Source organism: Pygocentrus nattereri, chromosome 24 (genome assembly GCF_015220715.1).
Source record: "Pygocentrus nattereri isolate fPygNat1 chromosome 24, fPygNat1.pri, whole genome shotgun sequence".
Classification (NCBI taxonomy): domain Eukaryota; kingdom Metazoa; phylum Chordata; class Actinopteri; order Characiformes; family Serrasalmidae; genus Pygocentrus; species Pygocentrus nattereri.
In genome coordinates, this window is record NC_051234.1 from 33959981 (window position 1) to 33972480 (window position 12500).

At 43.8% G+C, this 12500-nt stretch overlaps 1 protein-coding gene across 1 annotated transcript in view; it reads right to left on the reverse strand.

Moving 5' to 3' along the window:
• Positions 1-12500, reverse strand: part of LOC108412282 (cadherin-7-like) — a 264252-nt gene that overhangs the window by 52773 nt on the left and 198979 nt on the right. The window contains exon 8 of the mRNA XM_037533777.1: positions 8456-8592. Coding sequence (XP_037389674.1) covers positions 8456-8592 — 137 coding nt within the window. The remainder of the gene's footprint in view (positions 1-8455; positions 8593-12500) is intronic.

The window sequence follows — 12500 nt, forward strand, 5'->3', positions numbered from 1 at the left end:
GGGAGAGAGAGACAGACAGATAGACAGAAAGAGGGTGAGAGAGAGAGAGACAGATAGACAGAGAGAGAGAGAGAGAGAGAGAGAGAGAGGTAAGGTTGTGCAGTACTCTTTTCACTGTTCCTAACATCTCGAATTTCTGGAATGCCCAACCGGCCCTGTGACCGGAAGTTCGCCGGTTGGATCACCAGAGCCGACACTCCGTGACTGAGGTGCCCTTGATCAAGACACCTGACCCCCAACTGCTCCCTGGGTGCTGTGGAAAGGGCTGCCCACTGCTCTGGGCAAGTTGCTCACTGCCCCTAGTGTGTGTGCTCAGTAGTGTGTGTGTGGTGTTTCATTGCACTGATGGGTTAAACGAGGAGGTGAAATTTCCCTGTTGGGAAGGATTAGGATAAGACTCACTTGACTTATGTAAGTAACTTTATCTAGTAAAATGACTATCAGTATGTTGCCAGATAATTTTGCTTGTTTAATGAAGCATCATTTTACTTAACTTAATTACTTAAAATAAGTAAAAAATGTCTAGAATAAAAGAAAAAACAAAATGAGGAATATTAAATATACAGACTAGAGTTTAGATCATTTCTCTTAAGATGCCAGTTTTTGCAGTGAATGGCACCAGTATTTTCACACGGGCAGCCATAATTTCATAACGAAAACACATCTGGGGTCAAGCTGTTAAACTTTTTGTGCAACATCTGCTGTGAATGGGCATGTCCATCTAAACCCCGCCCCCAAAACCTTTGGTCTGTGCTCCTTATACAATCAATAACACAAGCAAAACTAATTGGGAAGCAAAGTGCTGCCCTTGGCTCATCTCCGTTCTTCAAAATAAGTGTTTATGGATTGTCAATTTAGTTTTGTCTATTCAATGAAAGCTCTTCAGTTCACAGCTGTCGGATCAGAACCTCCAAAATGGGAATTTTACAGGAGAAGGTAAAAACATACTCTACTGTAAGTCAATGGAACCAGACCCCCCCCCCCCCCCCCCCCAACACCTGGCCAGGTGTTACAACTTCATTTGAAACTAATCCAAAAACTGGTGCCGTTTGTAATCTGTCCATCACTGCCCATAATCCAGGACTACAAAGGTCGTTTTTTAGAACGCAAAGATGATCCAGCTGCATGTGCAGGTCACAGAAATAGATGAGAATGAAGCTGCAGATATTTTCAGAAACACGGATTCTGTCCCTGGTCAGTTGGAACAGCTGTGGGTGGAGTTCATGCTGTTCCTCAGTGGTGAGAACATGTACTTATGTATTTTTAATGGTCCCGTCGTTTGCTATGGATAACGGGTGACCCTTACGCGCTTACATGACACACAGGACAGTATATCGATCAGCTTGAATACAAATCTGAGAGCTCGTCTTTTCTGGAACACGGCTGTCGATTACTCGTCCACAAACAGCTGCTGGTGACCCCTCAACTTTCATTTCTTGCTCAGAGACCTTCTGAAGTTAATGGTTGATCTAGCTGAACAGCGTTTTTAGCTGTAAGCTGTCACGATTCGCTTTACACACAACTCCCCTCCACAGGATGAACCGAAGGGTTTTGGCCATGTTTCAGTGATGACCTACATTACAGTCATGGTGCTAACAGCAGGCTTGTCTGTCAGACAATGTTGATGAGCTGCCCACCGCTCCGGGCAAGTGTGCTCACTGCCCCCTAGTGTGTGTGTTCACTAGTGTGTATGTGGTGTTTCACTTCATGGATGGGTTAAATGAGGAGGTGGAATTTCCCCGTTTGTGGGATTTAAAAAAATATCACTTAAATGGTTATGAGAATTATGGAAAAAAGGAGACGATATGAAGAAGCGAAACATATTCTGTAATATTAAGTTAACAATAGATGAGAAGAATTCTTTGTGCAGTAAATTTGAAGTATGGTGACATGATCACTTTGACATTTTCACAAAGCCCATGCCAGCTTTTGTAGTAAACACGCATTCTAAGGGGCATCAAACTGGCACAAAAAGAATGGAGTTACACTTTTAAACATCCCTAGTTCCTTTTTTTAACCACAGCTGGACCTTCGTGTTCATACACTGGCACAGAGATAAACCGAAGGCCTGAGGCAATGGCGGATACGACATTAATTAAAACATCCTTAATAATAATAATAATAATAATAATAATAATAATAATAATAATAATAATAATACATTTTCTGAATTCACTTATCCTTCTGGGTTATAGGGGGGGGGGGGGGGGGGGGTGCTGGAGCCTATCCTAGCAGTCATTGGACGGAAGGCAGGACACACCCTGGACAAGTTGCCAGTCCGTCACAGGGCATAATAATGATATTAATAATAATAATAATAATAATAATAATAAATTAAAAAACAACATTAACTATTCTTTGTTCATTTGATTGGGTACACTCATGCCCACCTGTGACTACCCACCCCATGAAGACTTTTGATGAATATAAAAGTCAAAGTGTTGCAAAATATTCCAAACATTAGCAAATAGCATGTAAGCTTGTATTTTTATTTAATTTAATTGAAAGAGTGAGCCTCAATAATTACTTCAAAAATGCTCTCATACTTTTGACTGGCAGTGTATATAATATAGCCTTCCACCCAGCGGCCGCTGAGATAGGCTCCAGCACCCCAGCTACCCTGTGTGTATATAATATAAACTGCATGTTTTAATTGGTCAGAGTGAATATAAAGCTGGACACTGCTCAGCAAAGCTGGACACTGCTCAGCAAAGCTGGACTCTGCTCAGCAAAGCTGGACACTGCTCAGCAAAGCTGGACACTGCTCAGCAAAGCCGGACACTGCTCAGCAAAGCTGGACTCTGCTCAGCAAAGCTGGACACTGCTCAGCAAAGCTGGACTCTGCTCAGTTAGTTTAACAAATCAAAGCCAGTCCAGCAGCGTCATGTGTGCAGAGGTGCTAAAGGGTAAACCTGATTAATCTCACACTCACTACTGGACTGCGATAACATTCATTTACTGTGATGTTTATTTTTTACACGTATGTAAAAAAGTGACAATGTTAGTTATGAAACGGTTGCTTAGTAACAACCGAGGACCGTATTCGTCAGCTCTAACCACGTGACAGCGCACAACTGGAAATTCTTCACAGTAACTAACTGCTTCTGACACACAGAAAGGAGGAGAGCTATTAGTGAACCAAACTATTAACATAAATTAGATCAGAAGTTTAGAGCTGAGAGAGTTTAGCTTGGAGAGACTGAAACGAGTGTGTTTAACCCTGAAGTGCTACCCCTGCCGTTTTAGTGGTATTCAGTTGGAATTATGCAGAACGTCAGTCGGAGGAGTAATTTACAGAAGTTGAGCAAACAAGAAAAAGCAAGTGGAAACTGGTTCCTCATACAAGCAGTAATTTAAATGCGTTGCACTTTCTTCTTTCTAGTTATCAGCACTGGCCTCTGTTCCTGCCGTGTCTGAGCTGAAGGCCAGTCTGGACTCACTAGTGTTTACTCTCTCAGTGACGACACGGCGCTTAAATCACTCTGCATACGATTCATTCTGCTGAAATCTAATAGTTTAGAGTGTTAGGGTTAGGGTTAGCCCTAACCCTAACAAACTACATTCACATGGGCAGATTGGCAGATGAGTAAGATTTAATTTAAAAACGTGGCAAAAAAGTAAATGTTTTAAAAAAAAACTTTTCAATAAACTGAAGTATTAATTTTTTTAACATTACAATAAAACATAAACACTAGTAGTTTAAACATCGGTATATTTCCAGCACTGTTTCAATGAACTATTAACATTAATAGACCCTTATTAGTCCCACAACGGGGAAATTTCACCTCCACATGTAACCCATCCACGCAGTGAAACACCACATACACACTAGGGGGCAGTGAGCACACTTGCCTGGTGGGCAGCCCTATCCACGGCACCCAGGGAGCAATTGGGGATTAAGTGCTTTGCTCAAGGGCCCTTCAGTCATGGACTGTCAGCCAAGGGGATCGAACCGGCAACCTTCTGGTCACAGAGATGGTTCCCTGACCTCCAGCCCACGACTGCCCCTCAACAACTCAGTGACCTGTACGGGGATCGCACCAGCCAACTGCCAACTGAGCTAACCGGCCTGGCCTTTCTTCTCTGACTGACCTGCAGCTTCATCTACTGACCACATTTAGTCCAGACTGAGCCATAAAGCTCAGACTAACTGAGAGCCGCAGCTTTAGATGGAAATTTGAACTTTTTGCATTGAGATTCACAGAAAACGAGCCTCATATTTCAAAAGACTAATGAATTTAACACCAACAAACATGAGACGGACTGAAGATCACAGTAAACATTCAGGAGAGAAACTAAAGCAGTGCCTCACAGCACTGACGGCTCATCAGAGCAGATTCAGTACATATTAACCCTTTACGGAGGAACAATAACATCTGAATATGTTTTAAAAATCTCACAAATGAAATTTCTGAACAGGTAAGCACTTGAACAATTTACACATTAGACACGTTTTACTTTGAATTTCATAATTTAAGTGCTGATCCAAACTGACCTGATCAATCCAACAATAACAGAAGCCCCGTGCATCTTTTACACAGTGACAGGAAACAGCAGCTCACAGAAAGCTCAGACTCAGTGTGCTGATGTTTTGAAAACTTCATATTTTTAATCATTTATGAGTAATATTTAAGGCCTATTTTGATATATGATTTGGCCTCTGGTACTGCTGTGTCTGATCCACTCAGACCAGCACAACACACACTAACGCACCACCACCACGTCAGTGTTACTGCAGTGCTGAGAATGACCCACCACCCAAACAGTACCTGCTCTGTGAGGGTCCATGGGGGTCCTGACCACTGAAGAACAGGGTAACAGAGTATCAGAGAAACAGATGGACTACAGTCTGTAACTGTAGAACTACAGAGTGCAGCTATACGGTCAGTGGAGCTGATAAAGTGGACAGTGAGTGTAGAAACAAGAACATTTGAATGTTTTAAATACTGCATTAATCCCTGTAAACCATCAGAAAGTCTGCGGTTTAGAAAGTTAAATCTCCACAAATGTTCTGCAACTGATAAAGTAAAAGCAATAATAAAGTGAGTTTGTTTCAACCGAAGGTCAGTTTGAGTCTCACTAGAACACATTGAACACATGCTTTACACTGAGCACTGAAGCTCAGAGTGGATGCCACTCCTGTCCTTGAATCCGCTGTACTGTCTGCACGGTGCTCTATATGGTCTGCACCTGTCGGCTGTCGAGGGAGATCACATTTGCATATTCGGACAGCGAACGCACCCACCCCCCTGCCTTCGTCAGCAGCCTGGCTCTCATTTACTACTGCCAATGGGTCACAGCCAATCCCGAGAGACTATATTAGCATAACGGTCCATGACAGCCTGGGTATTATCCCATCCGCACTTGCCTCACGACTTCTGTACCATGAAAGGGGTGTTTAATCGGGCATCAGCCACAGAATTCACACCTGTATTTTAGATCCTCCTCATGGGCGTTTAAAATAGCAGCGCTTCACACAAGTAAATAACCAATTAGCAGGTAAAACCTTCACATCACAGGGTAGCAATGTAGCAAATGACAATGTAATCATACACACCGGTCAGGTAGAACATTCTGACCATCTCCTCGTTTCTACGCTCACTGTCCACTCTATCAGCTCCACTGACCGTATAGCTGCACTCTGTAGTTCTACAGTTACAGACTGTAGTCCATCTGTTTCTCTGATACTCTGTTACCCTGTTCTTCAGTGGTCAGGACCCCCATGGACCCCCACAGAGCAGGTACTATTTGGGTGGTGGGTCATTCTCAGCACTGCAGTGATACTGACATGGTGGTGGTGTGTTTCTGTGTGTTGTGCTGGCCTGAGTGGATCAGATAGCAGTGCCAGAGGCTGGAGGTTTTTCAGTTTGAGCATGATGTTATTTAGATGGCTTGGTGAAACTAAAGACTTCCAGATTAATGTATTATTAACAGCATTGTTGTTTATGTAAAAGGAAAAAGACTTAAGCTGGCCATAAGGTGACCGCATAGGCATCAGCATTTGACCGTATCGTATCAGCAGATACCGCAGTTAACCTTATCGGTATCAGTATTGGCAGATACTGAAAGTTACGTTATCTGCATCATCAGATACTGAAGGCTGCATTGTATTATTGGTATCAGCAGATATTTAAGGTTGTGGTATTACACATGAAAAAGTGGTACCAAGCCACCCCAATGAAAGGGGGTCTCTAACTTTACAGGCATGGAAACCTCCCCATTCATAGCATGATATCACATACTGTATGTCATATATACATGATGAACTTGATATGATAAAGATAATTAACCTAAAAGCCCAGAATGAAGATGCATTTTGAAATATTTTGAGTTTTATTTTGTGCAGACTTCTACAGTAAATGTGCTCAGACTGATGTGCAGTGTCCTCAGGGCGGTCTGTGAACCGGAGGAACTCTTGGTTTGAGTGAAACGGAATGAAAATAAGATCTGTAGGAAACTGAAATGTGTCCGTGAGAAGAGCCCGAAGCTGATGCGACAGGGCTGGCGATGGAGCATTCTGCGGGCCGTGTGCTTTTTGACCCTGACTGTGTTCTTGATAACAGACGCAGAGGAAGACGGATAAAAAGTCTTTGTAGAGAAATTCAAACACTCAGCAGAGATTCAGCTTGACTGGACTGCATACATCACACCTTCAGCCACTATTCACTGGTAAAGAGAAGCATTCATGAGCTGCTTCGTCACTTGGACAGGCTCTTAGTTCTGTTAGCAGTTTGTTTTTGCATTAACAGTTTTTCTACTGATTTCCCACTACGCTAAAGACTAAAGGCGTGTAGAAATTGCACTGGGCCTTGTTGGCGTTAAGTTAAATGATACTTTTTTAATCCCACAAACGGGGAAATTCCACCTCCGCATTTAACTCATCCATGAAGTGAAACACCACACACACTGATGAATACACACACACTAGGGGGCAGTGAGCACACTTGCCCAGAGTGGTGGGCAGCCCTATCCACAGCACCCGGGGAGCAATTGGGGGTTGGACGGTCAGCGCTAGGGATCGAACCGGCAACCTTCTGGTCACAGGGCTGGTTCCCTGTCCTCCAGCCCACGACTGACTGTGTGACATATTTCATATTTTATGTCCCCATATGATAGTGTATTAGTATATTTAATATAGTATGTTGTATATAAGAAGTTTGAACATAATTAACTCAAACTTGTCAAATTGACCCTTTTAGTATTTTAAATGCTTTGAAACATTTTCATTTCATTTAAATTTGAAAGACTAAGATTTATCATAAGTTGGAAAAAAAATGTTCGTCAGTACTGAGTTTCAGTGTGTAGGCGGAGCCTTGTTTTAGCCCTACCCCTGCCCAAGCCTGCTTTTGTCAAAAACCTTGTTAACCCTGTGGACTCGAGTGATCCCTTCTAAAAAAATTGGCCTTTTGAGCTTTTTTTTTTACATTTTTTAAATAGCAGATAAAAGTTCTCCTCAACACTACTTTCCAAACCAGCTGCAGCAGCTTCAGCAGCTGGAAACTGTCTGACGCCGTTTCACACGAGTCTCCGATGTGGACTGAATGAAGAATGAAGGGTTGTGATCTACTGAGTGTCCGTCGGTCAGTTTCACTCAGAATGTAGATGGACACACGAATCCAGCAGCTCCACACGGTGAGAGGCAGATGACGTGTATCTCAGCCCCTCTTAATAGGCTCATAACTCCGGATGTGAGTGTTGTAGGATCTTGTGATGAGATGGGATGGAAAGGGCAGCTCTATGGATTCAGGAAGGGTTTGAACTGGATTTCTTAGCTGGATCATCACAAAGATACAGAACCAGATATATATATAGAGAGAGAATTTGGTGTGTGGGTGGGTTTGTGGACCCCATAGGGTTAAAACTGCTGCTGGATTCACATCAGCCTGAGTGAAACGTGTCAGCCTGCAGAATCAGAGCTGTCAGTCTGTTTTCTATCACTGTATAAAAGATCTTCCTTTAGTGTGTGCGGTAGCATGTTAGTGCTGTAGGTTGTGTGAGTGCTCCAGTGCGCGAGTGCTCCAGTGCGCGAGTGCTCCAGTGCGCGAGTGCTCCAGTGCGCGAGTGCTCCAGTGCATCAGCTTGGGTTCACTCAGTTTGATCATTAAGAGGTTATTATTAAAAGTGTGAACACCCATATTCAATGTTTTGTTGATCGTTCTAAGTAAGGATAAGTTAGCACAGTTTCTGTTTATTTAATTAAAATAATTTAATGAAAATAAAATAAATTGTGCCATAACATTTTCACAGTCCATTTTAAAATATTTATATTTTCATTCAGTTTCCAAGACGTTAAATTGAGTAAATAAACAGTAATTGTGTATTGAAGTGTGCAGTAGTGCGTCTTTGTAGAGGATAAGAAAATCAACATGACTTTCACCAGGATATTTAGACTTGATAAATAAATGGCACAGCAGCACTGAGAAATCACGTTCAAACCAAAAGACTCTCTACTCACGGCTCTCCATGGCAAAGATGGTGATGTTATGGACCGAGTTGACCTCTCTGTCCAGTGGCTTGGCTGTGCTGATGACCCCAGACATAGCATCCACATTAAAGTAGCGCTCCAGATCTGTGTTCCGGTCTATGGAGTACCTGCAGAGACAGAGCAGAGAACGTCTGTAGCAGCAGAGCTCAGTTCTGCTCCTCGAAGGCTCAACAGGCCTGGACGACAAATAAAAATAATAAGCAAAGTATTTTCTAGTTGAGTTTGATTCAAACAAGAAAAGCAGCTCTGACCTTCTTTCTATTCTGTCTTAGTCTATATGTTGTTTTAATGATGATCTATAGTAAACTTCACATATATGATACTGAGTAGCCGAACATCTTTTAAGAACTAGTTTACCTGATGTTATAATAAACCAGGGGTGCTTGCTAATATCGCTCACTGCTGGAGAAACTTCAGACTATAACTGATTTCCAAAGCTATGTCTGTGCACTTTCCACATTAATAACAAGGTAGTTTCCATCAATATGGTAGCATTTCCACAATTCAGCACTTTATCTGTACAGAAAACTGCACACCAGCCGCAGACGAGGATCAGAGGAACTTTCTCTCCAGGTTAGAGTTAGCTGCTCTACTTCTAGTCATTGCAGTGTCACTTCGAGGCTGATGATCCAAAGCATGTCAGCATTTTTTTAAAGATTATATTCATTTAAAGTAAATTAAGGGGAATTTGTGCAGATAAATTTCTGCACAATTATTCTGCTTACAGAACAATATACATACCCAAGGTACAACATACAGAGGGTGCTGGGGGTCTGAGATCCTCTTGGATACCCTTGAATGTCTCAATCAAAATTCTGGGGGTCCCTGAACTTCTGATGTTATGCTGTCTGTTTGGGGGAAAACAGACACTGTAATCCAGACTCAGTGAAGCTGATTGTTTATCTGCTTCCCCCACAATCAGCTTCTGTCTCTGGTGGTCTTAACTAACTAGAGCTGCAGCTCTGCTCTACCTCAGGGTGGCGCTGTAGCAGACTGGTTCACCCAGTTGGTCCTTCATAGCCTAGTAACTCTGCCGGATTCCTCTGAAACACTTTCCAATGAGCTGCAGCAGATCTGAAAACCAGAAAACTCGCCCAGCACTAGAACAGAGACTCTACAGAAGAGGAGACGAGGAAGATCTCAGTTACTGTGAGGAAGAGCGCAGAACCGCACTAGAACAGAGACTCTACAGAAGAGGATACGAGTGAAGATCTCAGTTACTGTGAGGAAGAGTGCAGAACCGCACTAGAACAGAGACTCTACAGAAGAGGAGACGAAGAAGACCTCAGTTACTGTGAGGAAGAGCGCAGAATCGCACTAGAACAGAGACTCTACAGAAGAGGAGACGAGGAAGATCTCAGTTACTGTGAGGAAGAGCGCAGAACCGCACTAGAACAGAGACTCTACAGAAGAGGAGACAAGGAAGATCTCAGTTACTGTGAGGAAGAGCGCAGAACCGCACTAGAACAGAGACTCTACAGAAGAGGATACGAGGAAGATCTCAGTTACCGTGAGGAAGAGCGCAGAACCGCACTAGAACAGAGACTCTACAGAAGAGGAGACGAAGAAGATCTCAGTTACCGTGAGGAAGAGCGCAGAACCGCACTAGAACAGAGACTCTACAGAAGAGGAGACGAGGAAGATCTCAGTTACTGTGAGGAAGAGCGCAGAACCGCACTAGAACAGAGACTCTACAGAAGAGGATACGAGGAAGATCTCAGTTACCATGAGGAAGAGCACAGAACCGCACTAGAACAGAGACTCTACAGAAGAGGAGACGAAGAAGATCTCAGTTACCGTGAGGAAGAGCGCAGAACCGCACTAGAACAGAGACTCTACAGAAGAGGAGACGAGGAAGATCTCAGTTACTGTGAGGAAGAGCACAGAACCGCACTAGAACAGAGACTCTACAGAAGAGGAGACGAGGAAGATCTCAGTTACTGTGAGGAAGAGCACAGAACCGCACTAGAACAGAGACTCTACAGAAGAGGAGACGAGGAAGATCTCAGTTACTGTGAGGAAGAGCACAGAACCGCACTAGAACAGAGACTCTACAGAAGAGGAGACGAGGAAGATCTCAGTTACTGTGAGGAAGAGCGCAGAACCGCACTAGAACAGAGATTCTACAGAAGAGGAGACGAGGAAGATCTCAGTTACCGTGAGGAAGAGTGCAGAACCGCACTAGAACAGAGACTCTACAGAAGAGGAGACGAGGAAGATCTCAGTTACTGTGAGGAAGAGCGCAGAACCGCACTAGAACAGAGACTCTACAGAAGAGGAGACGAGGAAGATCTCAGTTACTGTGAGGAAGAGTGCAGAACCGCACTAGAACAGAGACTCTACAGAAGAGGAGATGAGGAAGATCTCAGTTACTGTGAGGAAGAGCGCAGAACCGCACTAGAACAGAGACTCTACAGAAGAGGAGACGAGGAAGATCTCAGTTACTGTGAGGAAGAGCGCAGAACCGCACTAGAACAGAGACTCTACAGAAGAGGAGACGAGGAAGATCTCAGTTACTGTGAGGAAGAGTGCAGAACCGCACTAGAACAGAGACTCTACAGAAGAGGAGATGAGGAAGATCTCAGTTACTGTGAGGAAGAGCGCAGAACCGCACTAGAACAGAGACTCTACAGAAGAGGAGACGAGGAAGATCTCAGTTACTGTGAGGAAGAGCGCAGAACCGCACTAGAACAGAGACTCTACAGAAGAACAGCTGATAAACATTTACTGATACTGAGGTATCAGCGCCGGTATGGAGAGAGAGAGATAGCAACACGGGACCCCCGGACACCAGGGGGGTTACATGCGTTGAAATGTTGTCAGCAGTTTCTTCTCTGTAATCTTCTGTATGAAGTCGATTTCCCCCACAGAAACGCACTGATATATTTTTGTTAATTCTTGTGCGCTAATTGAAGGAAGGCGTGTGTGGCTGCACGCTTACGTTCATACGGTAATGAGGACGTCTCACTCTGGAGGTTTTGCTCCTCATTAAAAAACCCATTCAGTGCTGAGCTGATGTCTAGCCTCTCATTCACTCCTTATCCATCAGCAGATGCTGCAGTCATTAAGATGATCCACCTGATTAGCAAGTCTGACTCTAACGTCTCCCGCAATTCAAAGCCCAAAAAACCGCAATCAACAAGTTGTTTCTTTACTAATTATGAGTCATTATCGGATATTTTGCCACCTGTCCCTTTCTATACGACAATGCTTGGCTTTCGTCAGTAATCGTAGCCTCATTTACTCTCCTGTACGTGGTATGAAGAGCCTTGAGGTTCACTCAAGTTCTGCACACACGACATCTGCTGATGCACTCTGCCCCTCGGGGGTTGAAGTCTTTCTGCTCAATGTGCTAAATTCTATTCTGTGCAAATGAGAAACTGTAGAGGCAAAAAAAGGCAATTTACAACCACAAAGGCCATCTAATTTGATTTCAGATTAAAGTTGCAGACAATCATAACTGTCCAAGATGGAACGCTGTGCAATATTCCTTCAATTAGCCTGTGATTGGTGCAGCTCCCTGGGGAAGGTATGAACACTTTACGAGTTTTGAGGCTTGTTCTGTACTTTCTGAATGCCATGGCTCCTGCTGGCCTTCCAGGGGGACTGCCCTTCTCAACGCCAGCAGAGCATTTAGGATCTGCCGCCATAGCAGAAAAGACGAGAGGAAGACGTGCCATCTGGCCCAGATAAATGCCAGAGTCATAAGCCGTGACGTCGTCTGCCAAGTTATGTGGATTTACCATGTCTCTGCAAACCGAATTTGTCTGGCTAACGCAGTTAAGGAGATGATACTGTTCTGGCCCCCGGGTGCTTCTAGAACTCTGAGCTGAGCTGGGATGAACCCTCCTGCTGCATGTGGCCTGTGGCCACTGTATTCAGTCAACCTAGTGACTGTTTTCCATTATATTCCTGCTTCAGTGAGAAATACAGTCATGTAAGGACACCCTTTGAAAGGTTTAACACAGTTGGACATACAGATGTGGCCAGATGATGGTATCACCAGGTGACCTAT